This window comes from Erpetoichthys calabaricus, chromosome 8 (assembly GCF_900747795.2).
Source record: "Erpetoichthys calabaricus chromosome 8, fErpCal1.3, whole genome shotgun sequence".
NCBI classification, from domain to species: Eukaryota; Metazoa; Chordata; class Cladistia; order Polypteriformes; family Polypteridae; genus Erpetoichthys; species Erpetoichthys calabaricus.
The window spans coordinates 159,919,233-159,940,496 of record NC_041401.2 but is presented as its reverse complement, the minus strand read 5'-3'; the positions used below and the strand labels follow the sequence as shown (position 1 = coordinate 159,940,496).

The following is a 21,264-nucleotide window of genomic DNA, read 5'->3' as shown; positions in this document are numbered from 1 at the left end:
AACTGATCTTTGCTTATTAAATGAGTCTCCTGTAAAAATACTCTATTGGTGTTTAGACCTTTAGGTGAGAGAGTACTTTCTTTCTCTTTAATTTGTGATTGAGACCTTTGACGTTCCAGGTCATAAATTCTGGTCATGGAGACATTGCTACTGAACTTCTGTTGCCATTTTATAGGTCTTATGTTAAGGTAGTATATTATTACATAAGATAGCTTTAACCTTAATTTCCAGTTTTGCCAGGAGTTATGGCTATGACACCTGTTGTTGTACTAACACTTACAATTGTTTGGGTAGAAAGAATAGATTAGAAATGGCTTGCTTAGTTTTCCCTTGCCCAATTTTGCCTCCCCAAGTGAGGGTAGACCACAGTTCACAAAGTTTCAGTCCTTTGACGTGTCTAGAGACAAAGCACGTCCAAAACAAAATAAGCCCCCCAGCAGTGGTGTAGAAAGATTAAAAAATCGAGAAATATTTTGGTAATACAGTCCAAATACTATAAACCTAGAATATAATCTTTAACACTCCAGAAAGAATAAACCCAGGAAAAGATGTTAAACCATACTCACGGTGAAGCAGATAACATTTAATGGTACAATCCTAATACAATAAACCAAGGGTATGATGTTAAACCATCTCCTTTTGGGGTGGGGGGAGGTGTTATAATTGTAATCCATATTACTAACCAAGAATGGAAAACCGGAAGGCATGGATGCAGGTACACGGCGATGGACCCAGGAGACATAGTGCGCAGGCGCCTACAGCGCGCGCCTCATAAACCGCAAGCGAAGTCTGATCCACCGCGAACGAAGGAGTCACGGCCCAAAAACGAAAGAGCTCAACTAACGTGAATAAGAAATGACGCAACAACGCGCCCATAGCTAACGACTAACGACACAGCCACACAAAAAAGAGGATTCTGCGCTGCACCCCAGAGTCAAACGGAAGAGGCTACGGAGGCCCCACAGGTCCACAAAGAGAGTACGGAAGGCGCAGGAAAGTATGAAAGGCGCAGGCGCCTACAATGCACTTCTGAACTAAACGTCCACACTACACAGCATGGTGTACGCGCTTCTAACACACCGCAAGCATAAACACGAGATAGTACAGAAACCCCACAGATCCGGACTCCACAACATATGTGAATCACATTAAGTAATACAATATTAAGCACTTTACACATGGACAACTGTATGTAGCCCTCTCAAGAGAGTACAGAACCCTACACGTCCACACTACACAGCATAGTCAAACCCAACATAGTGCGGAAGGTGCAGGCGCCTACAACGCGCTTCTAAAGCACCGCAAGCAAAAACCCGAGATAGTACAGAAGCCCCAAAGATCCGGAATCCACAGCATATGTGAATCACATTACAGTAATACAACACTATAAGTACTCACAGAAAGCACAAACAGAAGAGGCTTCCACGTCCCGCCCCACAGTCAAACCAGAGAAAGTACGGAGTCCCCAAACGTCCACAAAACACAGCATAGTCAAACACGAGATAGTACAGAAGGCGCATGTGCCTATGCACCGCAAGCGAAGGAGCCACAGCTCAGAAACGAAAGAGTTCAACTAACGGAAATAGGTAATTTTAACAGTGAGTGCAATTATCCATATTACTAACAGTAAACAACGTATACCTAATCAGCAAATCCCAAGGACAGACCATGAACAGTCTCGGCCTTTACCTCTCTGAGCCTGTATTTAGACATGGACAACTTTATGTAGCCTTCTCAAGAGTTCGGCATGCATGTGACGTTAACATCAAGATTATAATAACTCCATACCAAGGAAAACTCATTCAAGGACAGCACGCCATCTTTACTACAAATGTGGTGTATGAAGATATCCTTTGTACGTCATCTACACCTTTACACTCCAATATATCTCATACATAGATCTGCGCAAACTCAAAGACATTCTATACTTACATAACATAACAATTAAACTGCTATTGTCATTACATATATTACATAGACCTACAGATGTCGTGACGGTGAACATGATACATATTTAACAATTACCAAGACAGACAATAATCTCTTTCAAATCTGTTTCGGGTTACCCAAGACCAGGGGTTGGCGAGCGAAGCACCCTAGTTAAAACATTAAAGTAACCAAGAAGGAAATAGAACGTATAATTATGGCAAGAGTCTCATTGCGAATGAACCAAATTGCAGGTAAAATTTTCTTTGCCTTGCTAGGACACGATGTGACTCACAATTGTATGTCAAAGAATGTCTGGATCAATTTTCTTAGCTGTTTTTCTACTTCATCTAGAGAACTAAAAATGTAGAACTAGCCTTGAATATCCACTCTCAATTTAGATGGATACAAGAGGCGAATCTGATTTTTGGCTTTGCATAGGCTCTGTTTAATGCTATAAAATGTGGCATATTTAACAGCTGTTGAAGGTGAGAAATCGGGGGAAAATAAGAGTGGTTATTTTCAAATATATTGTCTTGTTTCAGTCTGAGAAGCGACATCAGATTTACTTTAGATTGTAGTTTGTGAAAACAAACAGTAAAGCTTCTAGGTTTTGAGGCATTCAATCCATGTATGTGGTAAAGCTGCTAATATCTTGGTGTCTAATTTAAAGTCCTCCCCAATTATTTTAGAGAAAACTTCAGCTATGAATTTCACTGGGTTTGGACTATTGTGGTTTACAGAGATACCTTCAATTCTGATATTTCTTCAGTATCCATCTTCCAACGCAGCTAGTGTGTCTCCAAGCACTTTGCATTCGGAATTTGTAACCATTACTTTTTCATCGGTGGCAGATGCCAATTGAACTATTTCAATACAAGTCGTGAACATTTGCTTAACGTCTTCAAGCTGAGCAGCAAGTGCTCTAATTTTATTCTCAACCTTACTCCACATTTTATTTTAATTCTCAATTTGTTCTAGCATTCCTTTAAAGGTTGCCTCAAAGTGATTACTTAAATGTTCCTCCAAGTCTTTAATATCTTGAAACAGGTTCTCATCTGTCATGTTTATAAGGGGCAGTCAAAGTTCTCGGAATTGTGATATAGCAGAAGAGTGAGAGATCAGATTACGCACACGTTGTTGTAGAGGGGAGCACAGCACGTCTTTAGACCAGTTACAACAGGTCTGGATTGGTTTTGGCATGTTAGTATTGTTTTATTGTTTAAATTACCATTTGAGTTAGACGTGTGTATAGTCCCTCGGCGCAGTGTCTCCGTTCAAACAATGTGCTAATATCAAGTTCATGTGCAAATTGGGGGAATCCACTTCAGACACTTCAAGTGTCGCTAGCGAATTTGAAGCTGATTTCCCCAATTTGTACATGAGCATGTCATTTGTATATTTCCTTATATCCTTTGGAACCTTCTTCATATTACTCTTTGCCTCATTATGTCCCTCCCTATGTGAGTAGTAATCATTGCGGTGATCATTCCCCTCAGTTCGGACTGTTCATTTTGGTCTTCTCCTCGTTCCGCTGGTGGAGTAGCAAGCCTGGTTGTAGTCAGTGCTGTTCACTCGTAGGGGGTAGTTGACAGCGAGGATAGTGAGGCCACGTTCAGTTCCAGTGGATTTCCTGGAATCAACGAGTTCTCGTGGCCCAGCTCACTTGCAGTTTCGCTCCCACTTTAGCTCTCGGCTAGAGCCGATGCTGCAGGAGATCTGTTCTTTTGTCTATCTATTCCAGGTCACTCTGTGGCTGGCCGTACCTTGAACTTGAGGCCTGTTTAGGCTTTGAAGTTTTAGCTGTCTTTTTCCATCTAGTTCTGAGCCTTTTTTCTGCTACTCATGCTTGTATATTCTTGCATACATTGTAATTAAATCCCTCGGGGTGATTTTTTTTTTTGTTTTTTTGTTTTTTTTTTTAAAGGTAAAATAACGCCACTGCTAATGGAGTTCCATGTTAAATGTCCTTCTCCTGAAATGGACGAAACCATCATCTGCTGTGCTTCATTTCTTTGTGAAAATCCTAAACTACAATGAGAGTGCACAAAGTTTGGGCTCAAGTCCTTGCCCTATTTACTTCACTGGCTCAAGTGCCCTTTTCTCTAGTTAGGACCTGAACACAAGGGCACATTGCCTTTTCATTGTTTGACGCAGAAAAGGCAATAAGCAACATGATTTGTTGATTAGGCTATCATCCCATACAGAAATACAATATGGTATTTGATAAATATTGGAGTTAATAAACATTGGTGTGCTGGTTGTACATTTCTGCATGACATGAATGGTAGCTGTAATGCTGTGCTCATGTGCTACACATTGAGGTTGATTATAACACCAGCTTGTTTTACTTTGCATCTTGCGGTTTCCAGCAACTCCACACTATTAAACCATTTATTTAATGAATCTTTCATGGCACATGGCATTTTTTTCTGCCTTTCAGCTGAACTGCATTGCATTCGTTTTCCACAAGTGTGGGTTCAACAGGGTTTCACCGGTTGAGACTCAAATCATTGCCTTACATCCATGATAATAAATTTAGAGAAACTAACAAAGCATAGTTGTGTAAAGTCATTTTTATGCATCTTTAAATGAAAACATTCTAAATGACTTTAGTTATGTGCCGCTCTTGTATTAAATGCATGTAAAAAAGTTCTTGTGAGACTGTGAGAGGTACTGTTTTCAGGTCCATGCCTGTGGCTTAACTCTAGTTTTTAACAGTGAAAGATACCAGATCCTACGCCATAGATGCTTTTCAAATTTACACAATTATCTACCATTTGACTGAATATGTGCAGGTCCTTTTGTTTTTTAAGAGATGCAATACTGTGGGAAGTGTAAAGAAAAATTGTTTTGTACATTGGTTATTGGTAGTGCTCAGAGGTAGGTTAGGTGAGGAAGAAAGATTTCCTTTTATAAAGTAAATACGACGGGCTGGTTGTATGCATGCTTAGTTCAGTTTAGCTTATTTATGATGCCGTGACCTTCATGTATTTCATCTTGTTGAAGCAAAGCAGGAGAATCTCGTCATTTGTGAGCCTTATGGTAACTTGTGAAGGACAATGATTACTATGTCCATGACTACAGATGTTTCATGTGCTACCAATGAAAGAAAATTCATCCAGTTTATGTTGCTTGGACATACAGTATGTAAGCAAAACACTGTTGAGTAAATATTTTCAGCATGTTGTGTTTTTTTTTTTGTTTTTTGTTTTTTTTTTTAAACATATGTAGCATCAGTTATCTGTGGTGGTTATTTTTTTTGCTCTTCACAGTGTTTGTGTATATCCTGTGTATGGGTCAAGACCTCACTGCTTGTCTTTTGTCTCTGAGAGACAGTGTTTTTTGTTACTTTTATAATTTAGTTGCCTACTTAGAACTGTGTTTAATGTTTGTCCCATCGAGAAATTTAGGTTTTTATAGAGGCTCAATCTTTAAATTCTGGTGTGTTTTTTCATTGTTTGCCATTCTAGAGTCGATGTTGGTTAGGATACAGAAATCCGACAAATCTGATATTATTTAATCCAAGCTTTAATTTTTGATAATCCGAATTCTTCAAAAGTTGAATCCATCATGGTAGCACATAAAACTGAGTTTGGAAGAGTTTATGAAGATTTCTGCGCTACAGGTCCACTCAGTTTGACATTGGAAGCTACTTAAAGAAAATATTAAACAATTTAATGAAGTCATCTGACATGCTTGTGTCTCGCTTTTGATTGAGTTATTGTGATTATCTCTACATGTTTTGAAGATTGTTTTCTGATCTTAACTATTTGCCTAAGCCAAAAGATTTTTACAACTATTTTGAAACACAAAAATGCCTTATTTTCTGTATCCAGATGTACATACCTCTGTTGGAGACCTCATGCCATCTGATCAATACTCTGGATGATTTGGTGGAACTGAATGAGAAGCTTGCAAAGTCTTCAGAATTTGCAGTGGATTTAGAGGTATGGATTGTCTTGTAGTTTATGTATGTAGCATGTGTAGTGTCAAGTCTAATTGCACTTCAGTAGATTTATGGAAGTAGTATACAGTATACTGAAATCTTTAGCAGCACATATCACTTGCAGTGTTCTCTAGTTGAAGTGGGCTCAGACAATATCCACCAAGGTTAATAGTAATTAACCAAACTGCACCTCCTTTATTCGTCAGAGCGCTTACAAGCATGACATGTTTCTCTATAAAATGATATATTCAAGTTTATATCTCATATATAGTACTCTTGTATATCTTGTAATGTGCATCTTTGAAGCTGCTGTGGTGAAAGAAATAACTTTTGTGTGCAAGTTTGTGTACTAAGGGTAATTATTTACTTTCTTCTCTTCCCAACAGCACCACTCATACAGGACTTTTCTTGGATTGACCTGTCTAATGCAGATTTCCACAAGGGAGGAAGATTTTATCATTGATACTTTGGAGCTACGTAGCAATATGTACATTTTGAATGAAAGCTTCACAGATCCAGACATTGTTAAGGTCAGATCATTGTGCTTTGAAATTGAATGAGAACTTGCTAACACACTTTCTATGTGACCTTTTATTGACACCTGCAGGCCTGTGCTCCTTGATTAAAGCGTGATTGTTTATATTTAGGTGTTCCATGGTGCGGATTCAGATATTGAATGGTTGCAGAGGGACCTTGGCCTTTACATAGTCAATCTATTTGATACACATCAAGCGGCACGAATCCTCAATCTTGGCAGAAACTCATTGGAACACTTGTTGAAGCTTTACTGTAATGTGGAATGTGATAAACGCTACCAACTGGCTGACTGGAGGATACGGTATGGGGGATTCTAGCTATGGAGGCAGGCAGATTGGGGTTTGACATTGTACTTGAGTGACACTGTATTTTGGACCTATTGTCCGCATCCAATGCTTTCTTTGCTTTTCAGGCCTTTACCTGAAGAAATGATTCAGTATGCACGAGAAGACACCCACTATTTACTTTATATTTATGATCGTATGCGAGCAGACCTACTTGAGAGAGGAAATGACATGCCAACTCTCGTACACCTGGTGTGGCAGAAGAGCAAAGACATTAGTCTTAAAGTAGGGTTATTCTACTTTATTTTTTTCTGATTATTCACAGATTTTCTGCAAGTGTCTTCAAAATGCATGGTGAATTTCTTTTAATTGATCCACAAACTTTATCTTCTCTATTAATAAATACCACTTAAAGGTGTCTTCTTAATACTGAGTGAATCTTGTCTCTCAATAGAAATATGTCAAACCAATATTTACTGAACATTCATACTTGGAGTTGTACAAGAAACAGAAGAAGCTCCTGAACACTCAGCAGTTGACGGCGCTACGATTGCTTTATCGTTGGAGGGATCAGATTGCCCGTCAGGAGGATGAAAGTACAGGGTATGAACTTGCATAGAAATGTAGTGCACTTTCCCAACCAATCAGTTTCTTCTGAACTCCTTGATTTTGCTTAGCCATCATGACAGCAATGCAGATCCAGCTCTAAGACTTTCTAGAAGATGAAAGTACCTTGTGACTTGTCATGCCAACTGTAATACAAATATGAAATTAAATCACACTAATGTGACTCTATACATTTCAGGTATGTGCTGCCCAATCATATGCTGATGAAAATTTCTGAAGAACTGCCAAAGTAAGTTGAACAAGTGGACTGAAATGTGTGTATTACCTAAGGTGTTCGCTGAGGTTTTTAGGTATGGGCATAACACATTAAAAATAGTGTTGTATTTACATTGTACTTTTATATCATTTTGCTCTGGTTTTAATTTATTTCTCCAGAGAGTCTCAAGGCATCCTAGCATGCTGTAATCCTGTTCCTCCTCTGGTCAAACAACAACTGAATGAATTACATCTTTTGGTCCAACAGTCGCGTGATATCCCACTTCTTAAGGTGACATGACTTTTAAATTCTTTTGTTCAGGTTAATTCAGTTATATCTCTAACATCTTGTCAGAGTCCTGTCTATTCTCTTGTGATGTTTATATTTGACTGAACTATTGTTGGCCCACAGGTTTACAGGTCTAGTAGTTCTGAAGGAAGTATCCACTGTGCCACACCACACAAGTGCTAAAAATAGAGGAATCCATAGTACTAATAATGTGTAGGGAAGAAGAAGTTTGAGATTTGTTTATATTTTATTGCTGCATAGTTATTATGTATTAGGTGCTGTACCTAATAGGTTTCTTGGTGTGCTTGGCTTTGTCTTTACTGCTATTTGTACATTCTGAAGGCTTTGTCTTTACTGCTACTTTTTCATTTGAAAGGGCATGTTTCATTTGGACGTCAGATTAGATTAAAATAATTAGAAGCATTGTGGCAAAGAGACTGAAGGCTGAAACTGGACATGTGGATCAAGTTTTGGAAATTTTTAAATTGATTCACCCCAAATGGCAATATTTAGCATCATATATTTTGAAAACAGTGAGAGCAATTTTTATAGCATCTCTGGGCTTTAAAAAGACCAAGATTGACAAAAATAAAAAATGTGCTGTTAGTAATTAAGATAAATGTAAGTAGCAGGGATAAGCATAGGAAGCAAACAAAGTAGTAATAAACAAAGAATACACATCCTACAGTCAAGCATTTCTCCCTTTTCTCATCTTGATTACTATTCATCCTCTGGGTTTGGACTGGCTTTAAACTCCATTACGGGGTCATATCTAGCTTAGCCACAGAGCTGCTTGCAGGTTTATGTAAAACTGTATAAATGTATCAAGGACAACTGGATAGAGCTCCTTCTGTTGGTTTTTTTGTACCCTTTGTGGTCAGGACCTGAAGTAGTATTAGTGTGTTTAACTATTGCTCACTAACATGGCTACAGGATGCAATTACATTACAAATATATACAATTTTTGTTCTCTTTTTTTTAATTCTAGTATTGTACATTAGATACCTTATCAACTGCAGTAGGTAGTGGAACCTGTGTAAATTTCCTACCTTAGACAATTGCTACTGCTTTTAAGATTTTATTGCCATGGGCAGTTGCTGTCAGCACTACACTGCAATTAGTTTGTCTGTCTCTGTTACAGAGTGAAGTGATTGCAGACAAGAGAAGGGGATTGGCACCTAAAAGGAAGGTCAGTTTGTTGCATGTGCACTCGGTGAAAAGCATTGTATCCATATGCCAAATGAGCTGCATGTTTAATTTTTGTCTCTTTTGTTATACAATGCAGTCAGACAGTCAACTGTTTGGACCTCATGACGTTTCCCGTGGGTCTGAGAATGAGACTCCTTTCTCACCCACCTCAGGTAAAATAGAGCAAATGTGTCTATCCGATACAAGTGATTTCAGTACAGTCCCTAATGTGTTGTGTATTTCAGCAGGTGCTTTTCTTAAGAGGAGCAAACTTTTTTCTGATGAGGTGGATATAGAAAACCAAGAGGAGAAAATCTATGACTGTCCTCTTCTTGCTTCTGCAAGCATCACAATTTTTGATGTAAGAATGATAAAGTAATTTAGGTTCATTATCTAAAGCTGAAGACTGCAACTGGTTTCTGTTTATGATTGTTAGTAAAAGGGGCCTGACCCGTGCCTGCCAGTGATGCGCATATACTATACATACAAAGCCCTGAGCTTAGCCTAACAGAATGTTGGAAGCACGTACAGTAACTCGTGTCACCCATGTTTTATTTTTTTAGGATTGTGATAGTGATGTAAAACAACAGTGTAACCTAACAGTGTCTCAACAGAAGGCTTGTCACATAATGGAGTCATTTGAAAATCCTTTCCGAATGGTATGTCTAAACTTCTGTCTGTGCTAGGAGTTAGTCCTTTTTTCTCATTTTTGAATGAATATATTGCATTTTTTATTTATGTATGTATTATTTTATTTATTTTTGGGGTCAGTATCTTCCAGCCAAGGACAATAACATTCACGTCTCCCAAAATGCAAAGTTTGATCCCTCCTCCAAAGCATATGAGGTAAGTGTGACTTAACTTAATACTCCCTCACCTCACTTGCTCTCCTTTTGGATGACAGTTACAAGTGACTGAACAAATGCTGAGCCTTTTTATACTTCAGCCCGAGTTAGTCTGATAACAAGCGTGAGAGTACCAGAGACTGCCAGTGTGTGTATTGTTGATGATCTCTCATTCATGCAGATTTGTACTGTACAACATCCACAAGATCAGACCTTATCTGACAGAGTATTTAGCACAATGTTTGGTCCAGTCTTTAGTCTTGTCATGTCTGCATTACTGCGTCTCACTTCTGGCAGGAGTACCCATACGTGCTATCAAGCTGCTGCAGATGATCCAGAATCCTGTGGCCTGTCTTGTATATAACCAGCTGAGTCGGCACATGTCACTCCTCCCAGAACGCTATGTTGGCCCCCTGTATCAGCACACATTAAGTTCAAATCCCTGATGCTTGCCGACAGAGTACTCAATGTGTCAGCACCTGAGTATATGGAGACACTGATGAAGTGCTTTGCTCCTTCCCGCCCACTCAGGTCTGCCAGGGAACGGCATCTGGTGACACCACCTCTATTTGGCATCAAGTCTCAATTCACACTCTTTTCCTGTGTGGTTCCGAGTTGTTAAAACGGGCTGCCTACCTCCATCCATACTGCTGACTCCCTCTATTTATTTAAGAAGCGATTGAAGACCCATATGTTCTGTGAATATTTCCCTAATTGAAATGGACCTTTGCACTACCATGCTTTATATTCTTGGTTAATTTAAGTTTATTTGCTTTATTGGTGGCTCGAAGGGTAAGGAGTTGCACTGGTATCCGAAAGGTTGCTGGTTCGAGTCCCTCTTACTGTCAAAAGAGATCATAGTCTGCTGGGCCCTTGAGCAAGGCGCTTAACCTGCTCCAGGGGTGCTGTACAATGGCTGACCCTGCGCTCTGACCCCAAGGGTTATGCGAAACCTAACTAATTCCTAATAAAAGAAATTGTACAAGGCAAAATAAAGAACAAAAAATATCTTTGTAAATGTATGAGTTTTTACATTTTTTCACTTGTGGCAGTCAACTTTTGTTACCTGTTAGACTAGCTATACAAACAGACCCTAGCCTAATGTTACTCGATTGTTTACATCTTTTGTAAGTTGCTTTGGATAAAAAGCCTCTGCTAAGCAAATAAATGTAAATATAATGATCTCTGAATGTGATACTCCTCCTAGTGACTGATTTTGATGTTAAGTTGGACTTCGGTAGTTTCAGCAGGTGAAATGAATAGCATAATGTGCATTCGAAGAGAACTAAGCTTTTATTTTTTATTTTTACAAGAATCACTCCTGTATATTCTACCTGCCAGTTGTTTCTATAGCCATCATAACCCACGTTTCCCTTAAGATGTTTGTGACACATGATCTTTTAGATAGATTCAGTTGGGTAGTCCAGCTGCATAGTTCCTGAATGGCTGGCTCATTTTGATTTCTTATATTGCCATACTACTCACTCAGTGCAGATCAGAAAAGTTATGCAGCACTTCAATATGAAGATGCTAACTTCAAAATGTTCTGCACTCAGAGGATTTTTGTATGTGCATCATTTCCTTCACTCACAAGACTTTTACAGAACACTTCCATTGATAGTAAATCTTCTCTGGGTTTCTGTATTTGTTTTATTTATTTTTTTGGTTGCATAACAGAGATGACTTCTACTACTTTGTTTCTAGATCAGGAATAAATGGAAGCTGCTTAGTATGGAGCAGCAGCAGAAGGATCTAAAGTCTAAAGAGAATGCAAAGAAGGCAGCTAGAGAGGCTTCTCAGAAGGCCAAAGGTTAGTGAGAACCCCCTCTTCAAATTGTGTGTGGGTAACCACTTGTCTTTTTCAGTTTACCATATTTGGGTTTTGTTGTACACTTCTGTTTCAAATACTATTTTATTGTTTATTTCAGAGAAGAGGAAGGCTGCTCAAGAATCTTACAAGGCATCTGTAGAAGATATTAAAAGTGTCCGTCAGCAGGCAGCGGTATATCTTTTTGTTGCTTATAGTACAGTTTCACTTATCACTTTCCTCTCAGCATTTTGTTGGGGTATTAGTTGGTGTGGCCAGTTTCATTTTTGAGAAATATATAAACTTGTGCAAGGTGACATTTATGGAAATAATGCAACAGATCACTTTGTAGTTTACTTGTATTACTGTCTCTCCCTCCCCAATCCTACCATACTCTTTTGTGATAATATGGTGTGAATCCTAGGAGGGTAAACTTTGCAAGTCCTTTTAGTGATTTTTACTTAAGCTTTGATTTTAAGCATGATTTTTGGAGGAAAGAGGCGATGTAGTGTTTGAATTGTGAGACTATTGCCTCACTTTTTCATATTTTTCGTTAAGTCTAGATGGGGGCATACTGACACAAGTGTACCAACCAATTATAGCTAAAAAATATTGGCACGCCTTTCAGAAAGTGCACCACCACTTCCAGAAAACTGTTGTAGTTACAAATGCTTTGATAGGTATTTCCACACAGAACTCCAGGAACCTCCAGAGGGTTTATAAGTAATCAACAGAAGTTGGGACACCCGTGTAAATTTCTTCAAGTTGCAAGGGTTAATTTACTTTAACTGCTCCATAACATATGCAGGTTTTAACTTATTAGTTGTTCCCTGAAGAAAGCCCATTTGTAATATTCTGATATTTCCTTTTTTCAGTTTTTGCTAACATAACTTTAGATATAAACCTCTGGCAGTTTTACTGCTTGCATTTTCACCATTTTAGGTTATTCATTGCATTTCAACTGATTAAATTTAAAGAAAAACTGGAAAATCCTGAGGTGTTCTAAAACTTTTGACTGGTAGTATAGCAGCGTTTATACCAAGTTATCAAACTTCTGCAGCTTTAAATTTGCCTCAAGGACAGTTCTGGCAATAGAGTGACATGTGTTCAAATTATTACACAGACCAAATAGCTTTGTTTTTTAAAACTCTAGTAAAATTTCAAAGCAAAACAGTTCACAATAGAATAGAGAAACAAAACAATATAAGCATTAAACAACTTTTCTTAAACAAGAACTTTTCTTTAATATTAATTTTTCTCTAAGTGTGGTCATGCAGTAGTGGCCTAAAGTTTTGTCAGTGACACAAATGTTGTTTTTCAAAATATGTGGCTTCAGGTTTTGTGGTGGCAATTCATTGTTTTTATATTATTGTGCAGAGTGATCAGATTCATATTAATTTATTACAAAGAGCTTTATTAGCGTAAAAAGTTACTTTTATCATAAAAACCCATCTTCACTTATTTTGGCCCTGGCACAAAATGATCACTTAAGAGTGTCCGGCAAGTGCCAGGACCATCTCATCCTGAAGAGTCGGCTACAGAATTGTGTTGCCACCAGTGCAGAGCATACTCAGTATTGGCAGCAGGTGGGTGTGAGTGCATCTGCACACACATTAAGGCGAAGACATTTGGACAACGGCCTTGTTTCAAGAAAGGCAGTAAAGAAGACATTTCTTTCCAAGGAAAACATCAAGGGCAGACTGAACTTCTAGATAGATAGATAGATAGATAGATAGATAGATACTTTATTAATCCCAATGGGAAATTCACATTCTTCAGCAGCAGCATACTGATACAATAAATAATATTAATTAAAGAATGATAATAATACAGGTGAAAAAAACAGACAATAACTATGTATAATGTTAAATATTAACGTTTACCCCCCCTGGTGGAATTAAAGAGTCGCATAGTTTGGGGGAGGAACGATCTCCTCAATCTGTCTGTGGAGCAGGACAGTGACAGCAGTCTGTCGCTGAAGCTGCTCTTCTGTCTGGAGATGACATTATTTAGTGGATGCAGTGGATTCTCCATAATTGATAGGAGCCTGCTGAGCGCCCTTCGCTCTGCCACAGATGTTAAACTGTCCAGCTCCATGCCAACAATAGAGCCTGCCTTCCTCACCAGTTTGTCCAGGCGTGAGGCGTCTTTCCTCTTAATGCTGCCTCCCCAGCACACCACTGCGTAGAAGAGGGCGCTCGCCACAACTGTTTGATAGAACATCTGCAGCATCTTATTGCAGATGTTGAAGGAAGCCAGCCTTCTAAGGAAGTATAACCGGCTTTGTCCTTTCTTGCACAGCGCATCAGTATTGGCAGTCCAGTCTAATTTATCATCCAGCTGCACTCCCAGATATTTATAGGTCTGCACCATCTGCACACAGTCCCCTCTGATGATCACTGGGTCTATGAGGGGTCTGGGCCTCCTAAAATCCACCACCAGCTCCTTGGTTTTGCTGGTGTTCAGGTGTAGGTGGTTTGAGTCGGACCATTTAACAAAGTCATTGATTAGGTCCCTATACTCCTCCTCCAGCCCATTCCTGATACAGCCCACGATAGCAGTGTCATCAGCGAACTTTTGCACATGGCAGGACTCCGAGTTGTATTGGAAGTCTGATGTATATAGGCTGAACAGGACCGGAGAAAGTACAGTCCCTTGTGGCGCTCCTGTGTTGCTGACCACAATGTCAGACGTGCAGTTCCCAAGACGCACATACTGAGGTCTGTCTTTAAGATAGTCCACGATCCATGCCACTAGGTATGAATCTAATCCCATCTCTGTCAGCTTGTCCCTAAGGAGCAGAGGTTGGATTGTGTTGAAGGCGCTAGAGAAGTCTAGAAACATAATTCTTACAGCACCACTGCCTCTGTCCAAGTGAGAGAGGGATCGGTGTAGCATATAGATGATGGCATCTTCCGCTCCCACCTTCTCCTGATATGCAAACTGCAGAGGGTCAAGGGCGTGTTGAACCTGTGGCCTAAGGTGGTGAAGCAGCAGCCTCTCCATGGTCTTCATCACATGTGATGTCAGAGCAACAGGCCGAAAGTCATTCAGCTCACTAGGACGTGATACCTTTGGGACTGGGGTGATACAAGATGTTTTCCAAAGCCTCGGGACTCTCCCCTGTTCCAGGCTCAGGTTGAAGATGCGCTGTAGAGGACCCCCCAGCTCCGATGCACAGACCTTCAGCAGTCGTGGCGATACTCCATCTGGACCCGCTGCTTTGCTGGCACGAAGTCTCCTCAGCTCTCTGCTCACTTGCGCTGTTGTTATTATGGGTGGGGATGTTTTTCCTATGCTGGTATCAGCAGAAGGATGTGTGGAGGGTGCAGTACTCCGAGGTGAGAGTGAGAGTGGGTTAGGGTGGTCAAACCTGTTAAAAAAGTTGTTCATTTGGTTTGCTCTCTTCACATCTCTCTCAATGGTGGTACCCCGCTTCGAGCTGCAGCCAGTGATGATCTTCATCCCATCCCACACTTCCTTCATGCTGTTATTCTGCAACTTCTGCTCCAGCTTTCTCCTGTACTGCTCCTTCGCCGCCCTGAGTTGGACTCGGAGTTCCTTCTGCACACGCTTGAGCTCATGCTGATCACCGTCTTTAAAAGCCCTTTTCTTCTGATTCAAAAGGCCCTTGATGTCACTTGTAATCCATGGCTTGTTGTTAGCATAGCAGCGTACAGTTCTTACTGGAACTACAATGTCCATACAGAAGTTGATGTAGTCAGTAGTGCAGTCAACAACTTCCTCAATGTTCTCATTATGAGATCCCTGCAGGATATCCCAGTCTGTAGTTCCAAAAAGTTCTCTCAGAGTATTCTCAGCCTCCGGGGTCCACTTCCTGAATGATCGTGTGGTTACAGGTAGGACTCTAACTTTTGGTTTATAGTGAGGCTGAAGCTGAACCAGGTTATGATCTCCTTTCCCAAGCGCAGGCAGCGGGGTGGCGCTGTATGCATCTTTAACGTTTGCATACAGTAAATCAATAGTCTTATTTCCCCGGGTGTTGCAGTCCACATACTGGGAGAATGCAGGCAATGTTTTGTCCAGCGTCACATGGTTAAAGTCTCCAGCGATTAGCACAAGCGCCTCAGGGTGCTGCGTTTGTAACTTAGCAACAGCGGAATGGATGATGTCACTCGCTGACTTTTTTCTGCAGGAATTTCAAGGATTGGAAAGCAGAAGACCGGTGCAGAGTTATTTTTTTTCCAGATGAATCCCTCCTCCCGACTATTTGGGACATCTGGAAAATCTATTCTCCAGAGAAGAAAAAGGTGAACGCTACCATGAGTCCTATGTCGTGCCAACAGTGAAGCATCCCGAGACAATCCATGTGTAGGGTTGTTCCTCATCTAAGGTAGTGGGCCCACTCACAATTCTGCCCAAGTACACTGCCATAAATAAAGGTCTCAAAACATCCTCCAAGAGGAGCTTCTGCCAACAATCCAGATGCAGTTTGGTGATCTGTGTATTTTCCAGAAAGATGGAACAGCATATCACAAGGCAAAAGTGATAATGAAGTGGCTCAGAGATCGTAACCTTGAAAGTTGACCCATGGCCAGGAAACTCCCCAGATCTTACTCCCAATGAGAACCTGTGGACAAGCAGAACCCCTCAAATTACAATCCACTCCAAGCACTAAAAAGGCAAGAATGGATCACCATCAGTCAGAATTTGGCCCAGATGCTGATATCCAGCATGCCAGAGAGAATTGCAGAGGTTATGAAGAAGGGTCAACACTGTAAATATTGACTCTCTACATAAGTTTGATATATTTGCCAATAGAAGCCTTTGAAACTTTTATGCACTGTGTATAATTATTCTTCAGTATACCATAGAAACTTATAAAAAAAAAATAATAATAATAAAATAATAATTCATTACATTTTTATATAGCGCTTTTCTCAGTACTCAAATAATTTGAAAATGCTGAAGCAGCCAGGTTTGCAAAACACATTTGTGCCGCTACCAAAACTTTTTGCCACAACGGTACAGTCTAGGCATGTTAAGCACAGTCAGAAAACTGTATGTCATCTCCTATTTGCAAACCTATCTAATGGTCCATGCTAGCAATAAGACTGCTTAATTAACACTGTTATACAGATAAAGCAAAGAAAGTTCTATTTCATGTTAACTTACAGGGGTAGAAGACTATACCATAATCTAGGTAGCTGTAAGAAACTGATATTCTATTACTGAAATTAAGCAATCGCTTAAATAAATGTAACTTTCTAAGATTGGCTCTTACAGGTAGTGTACATCTCTCTCTATTGGAATTTTGGACAACTCTTCTTTTTACAACTGCTCCAGGTCTCTCAGATTTGAAGAGTGCCTTCTCCCAAATTCTGTTTTGAGCTCTCTCCACAAGTGCTGTATGGGATTCAGATATGGACTCATTGCTCACCACTTCAGAACTCTCCAGCACTTTGTATTGAACCATTTCTGGGTATTCATGAAGCATGGTTTGGTTTATTATCATGCTGGAAGACCCATGGCCTCTGACAGAAACCCGGCTTTCTGTCAGTAGGTCCAACATTGCACTCAATTTTTTGGTAGTCTTTTTAAATTTCAGTATTCCATGCACACAGTCAAGACATCCATTACCAGAATCGGCAAAGCAACCCTAAAATATCTGTAAACCTCAATCACATTTAACCATAGGGACCATGGTCTTTTCTTTTGAAGGCCTCATTTTGTTTTCTATTAATGGTACAATGGTGTACTTTGCTAAAAAGGTCTATTCTGGTCTTATCTGTCCATAGGAAATTCTCACAGAAGAATTTTGGCTTCTTCAGGTAAATTTTGTCAAACTCCAGTTCTGTGTGAAATGATACCAGATTTGACTTTATCTAATTTTTCTGTTCCAGTGTGAACAGAAGAAATAAATGTGAATGTCAAAGCATTTATAATAAGTTTTCAGGGAGAAGTGATACTTTTTTTTTTTTTTTTTTTTCTAGAAAGTGCAGGGGTGCCAATATTTTTGGCCATACTTTTTTTTTTTTTTTTCCCCTCCCCTCTCTCCTTTTTCACACTTTTTTTTTTTTTTGTCTGTCTTCCTTGTTTTCTCTTGCGATTGCAGACTGAAGCCTTAGGGCACATGGAGCATAAACAAGAAAGACAGTTAAGTGACCCTGAAGTGGAGACACCCAAGCCTGATAAGAAGCGAATGAAACAAAACAAGGCAAAATTAGAGCAGCAACCTCAAGCAGACTTCAAGCCCTTTGATTACAGTCAGTCAGACTTGAGCATCTTTTCAGGTAATGAGGAGCTGTATTAACGGATGGTGATCTATTTGAGAGTTTAAAACTCGCTGCAGAACAAATGCACTCATTGATGTCTTATAAGTACTGATAAGGACACACTGTTGGAATAATCACTCATGAGAAGATACAAAAAACTGATTATTGTTAATTTCCTTTTCTGGCGTATGCTTCTGTTTTTGGAGATGCAAATGTAATTTATTTTCTCCCCTCCATTTTAGCTGGTAAATCAGCAAAATCAAAGGGTGCTGCTCACTTTGATCCAAACAGACAAGATGAGGAACCTAAGAAGGGCAAGGTAGTGTTCTATTATCTGATACCCCCATTATTAGACTGTAAAAAGAAGCAACCAAAATGCATCCTCCTCTAGTAGTAACTGTGAGATCACTTTAATAAGAGCTGACCTGGGGGCATCCCAGAAGGTGTTTTGCCTTGATGGTGTTTCTAATTCTTTTTTTTTTTCCTTTAGAAAAAGAAGATCAAAAATAATTTGATTCAAGGAAACAAAAGCATGACATATTTAGCAGGTGCTTCAGGCAGGTGTGTTACTGAATTCATGCGGTTTTAGAAGATTTCTGCCCTGGCTTCTTAATGTATTATTTTTTACATTGTGTTTTGTTTTTAATAGGGTATTTCAACAAAACTGGCCCAAGAGATAAAAGCAGACTTCAGGAAAGAAGCCTTGAAATTGAAGATTACTGATTCCAGTTTAATCTGTTGCCCACTCAATATGAATATATTGTTTAATTAACAGCTGACAAAAAAAAAACTGGAATGATTCTTTCCAGATTCCCACCATCCCGACAACCAGAATATCATCTTTAAGTGGGATGAATGCTTTCTTGGTCACCTGCTACAGATTGATGCCTGACTCTTGCAAAAGAAATTGCTGCTTTTTAGATTTTCCAATCACTTGTCTGTACGTGGTTGTGTTTTGTTTTGTTTTTTTTTTTTTTTTTTTTTTAACTATTGTTTGTTGGTCAATTAAAAATTAAATGTCTTTATGCTTTTTTTTTTTTGTTTTGTTTTTTTTGGGTGCTTTTATATGCATATTATTACTGCATACCCCTATGTCCTGTGTTCTCTTCAACTCTGAAGACTCGTTTGTATAATTTATGCTGATATTAGTCGGTGCAGACCTGGTTTTATAGAAGAGTTGTGAATTTTGGGGACTTCTGAGCAGACAATGGGTACAGGGTTCTGTGATCATTCAGACGAGTATTTGTAATATCTGAACCAGATAGTGATGTTATATTTTTTGAAAATAACACCATTAACAGTGGCGGTGCATGTGATTGTTGCCTATAGAGTTTTCCACCATGATTCCACCAACAGTTTTATAATTGTTTAGCTTTTCAGAGCTGGGAATGGCAGAAACACTATGCCTTAGTTTTGTTGAAATACAGTACGAGTCTTAACCCTCAATGTTTTTGATTGCTGATTCAATGCTTTGCCTTCTGGGTCTTTTTTGACCCAATTCTGACAACCCTTTTTAAGTTCCTTGGATGTTGGATTATTCACCAGAAACTGATTTTATATTGATTGACCAATCTGTTGCTGGTGTTCCCGGAAGGCGGTATTTCATCTGACATGGCACTGTAGATATTCTCAAAGGAGGTTGCAGTACACGTCTTGATGGTAACTATGGTCTGTACTGTGAACTGAGAAGGATGGCTCTGAGGGCAGATAAAGAGGCATTTATTAAGGGGAATCTGGAAGCAACTGACACGCCATCTATGGTCAAGCGACCCACGTCCTGCTTACAGAGGAACTGAAGCATTATGCACGTCCGAATCTATTCCTTAGAGTCTGGGTGTGTGATGGAACATTCCTTACAGATGATGCTGCAGTTGTGACCAACTGGGATAGCTACTGTATTTTGAGCAGCCAGCTCGGATGTCGGATATCTCTGGGTCCACGGTTCTTGAAGATGATCCTCCAATTGGGTGGTTCACAGCTAATCTCACAGAGAATGCAAAGGTGGAGAATCAGCAAAGGGTAGGGAAGGCTGTGGTATTCGGGATGAACTTCTCCAGGCTGCTGGGGAAGCTGTCCTTCTGGCATTGCAAGCAATCTTTGCTTCCTTTGGGAGATGTCAGTCATCCTAACTGACTGGAATGGTCCTTGCTAGGGTCATCCTCATTAGGATCCAGGATCACTTGCTCACATACAAGCAACCGGATCAGTTTGGTTTTACACCAAAGAAGTCTACCATTGACTGCATTCTGGCACTGAGAGTTCTCACTGAGCAAAAAACGTGAGTACAGTATTGGCAAAGTTTCTTTGCAGCCTTTATCAATTTTTCATAAAGTGTTCAACTCATTTGAGCTAGTTGGCCTGTGTGACATCCAGGGACTTGGGGATCCCCCTGAAGTTTCTGGATGTCATGGCCGGGCCTATGCACTGATACTGTGAGTGCTGTGTATAGTGATTGCTGGGATTAGGCAGGGGTATGTTCTTGCACCTACACTATTTAATGTTTGCAAGGACTGGGTGGTGGGCAGGGTCGTTTGGGCCAGAGGCTGTGGAGCATCCGTTGGTGAAAGATTCACTGATCTTCACTTTGCCAACAATACTGTGATCTTCATGGAGTCAATGGAGGTTCTGATTGGGGCTCTCAAGAGACTGAGTGAGGAGTCTGAATGTTTGGGCTTGCGAGTGTCCTGGATAAAATCCGAGATCCAGGTCTATAATGACCTCTTGGGCACAGCCATCAGCAGTGTGTCGGTCTGAGGAGAAAATTTTGAACTTATCGAGAAGTTTACTTACCTCGGCAGTGACTCTTCCTATGAAGTCAGTAGATGGGTTGGGAAAGCATAGGGGTGCATGAGGTCGCTGGAAATGGGGTGTGTGGCTTGCAGGATCCTTATTGTTGAGGACCTGAGCGGCTGCACCAGGCCAAGGGGATGCCCATGTAATACCTGACTGCAGAAGATAGCTGGCAATATCCAGAGGATGGGACTGGACCACATGTCTGCCTGAGTAGTTGCCAACCAGGATACTGAGGTGTTTCATTGTGTGGTGGGTACAGCAATGTGCTGTATACCAGTGCATGTTCCTCAACATGACCAGACCATCTTAACCTGTAGTAGTGAAGTTACCAAGTATTAGAACAGATTACGTTTTATGATGTTTTCATGGGATGTAAACAAGTAGTGTCCTAAATAGTGAGTAAAATCACTTTCACTAAAAATGAATATTAAAATTCACAAAAACAGTATTTTGTTTTTCTCGAGAAGAAATTTAACTTTTGCATTATTAGCTCAATAGGCTCGGTAACATTTGACCTGACAGACACTGCTTTGTTAATAATAAGTTACATTTATTGAGCGCCTTTCACAAACCCAAGGTCGCTTTACA

General features: G+C 39.9%; 1 protein-coding gene across 2 annotated transcripts in view; it reads left to right on the top strand.

Annotated features, from left to right (window-relative positions):
• The window catches only part of exosc10 (exosome component 10), a 40,769-nt gene extending 22,185 nt beyond the window's left edge, over positions 1–18,584 (top strand). Inside the window, exons 8-25 of one of the 2 annotated variants that reach the window (XM_028807668.2) lie at positions 5,766–5,876; positions 6,262–6,405; positions 6,523–6,713; positions 6,825–6,981; positions 7,151–7,299; positions 7,502–7,552; positions 7,699–7,810; positions 8,949–8,996; positions 9,093–9,168; positions 9,244–9,356; positions 9,559–9,654; positions 9,767–9,841; positions 11,545–11,650; positions 11,769–11,842; positions 17,724–17,901; positions 18,126–18,202; positions 18,374–18,444; positions 18,533–18,584. In XM_028807668.2, coding sequence (XP_028663501.1) covers positions 5,766–5,876; positions 6,262–6,405; positions 6,523–6,713; positions 6,825–6,981; positions 7,151–7,299; positions 7,502–7,552; positions 7,699–7,810; positions 8,949–8,996; positions 9,093–9,168; positions 9,244–9,356; positions 9,559–9,654; positions 9,767–9,841; positions 11,545–11,650; positions 11,769–11,842; positions 17,724–17,901; positions 18,126–18,202; positions 18,374–18,444; positions 18,533–18,563 — 1,860 coding nt within the window. In that variant the 3' untranslated portion in view covers positions 18,564–18,584. Of the gene's footprint in view, positions 1–5,765; positions 5,877–6,261; positions 6,406–6,522; positions 6,714–6,824; positions 6,982–7,150; positions 7,300–7,501; positions 7,553–7,698; positions 7,811–8,948; positions 8,997–9,092; positions 9,169–9,240; positions 9,357–9,558; positions 9,655–9,766; positions 9,842–11,544; positions 11,651–11,768; positions 11,843–17,723; positions 17,902–18,125; positions 18,203–18,373; positions 18,445–18,532 lie in introns of both variants that reach the window. The other variant, XM_028807667.2, reaches the window with a different exon arrangement.
• The last annotated feature ends 2,680 nt before the right edge of the window (positions 18,585–21,264 follow it).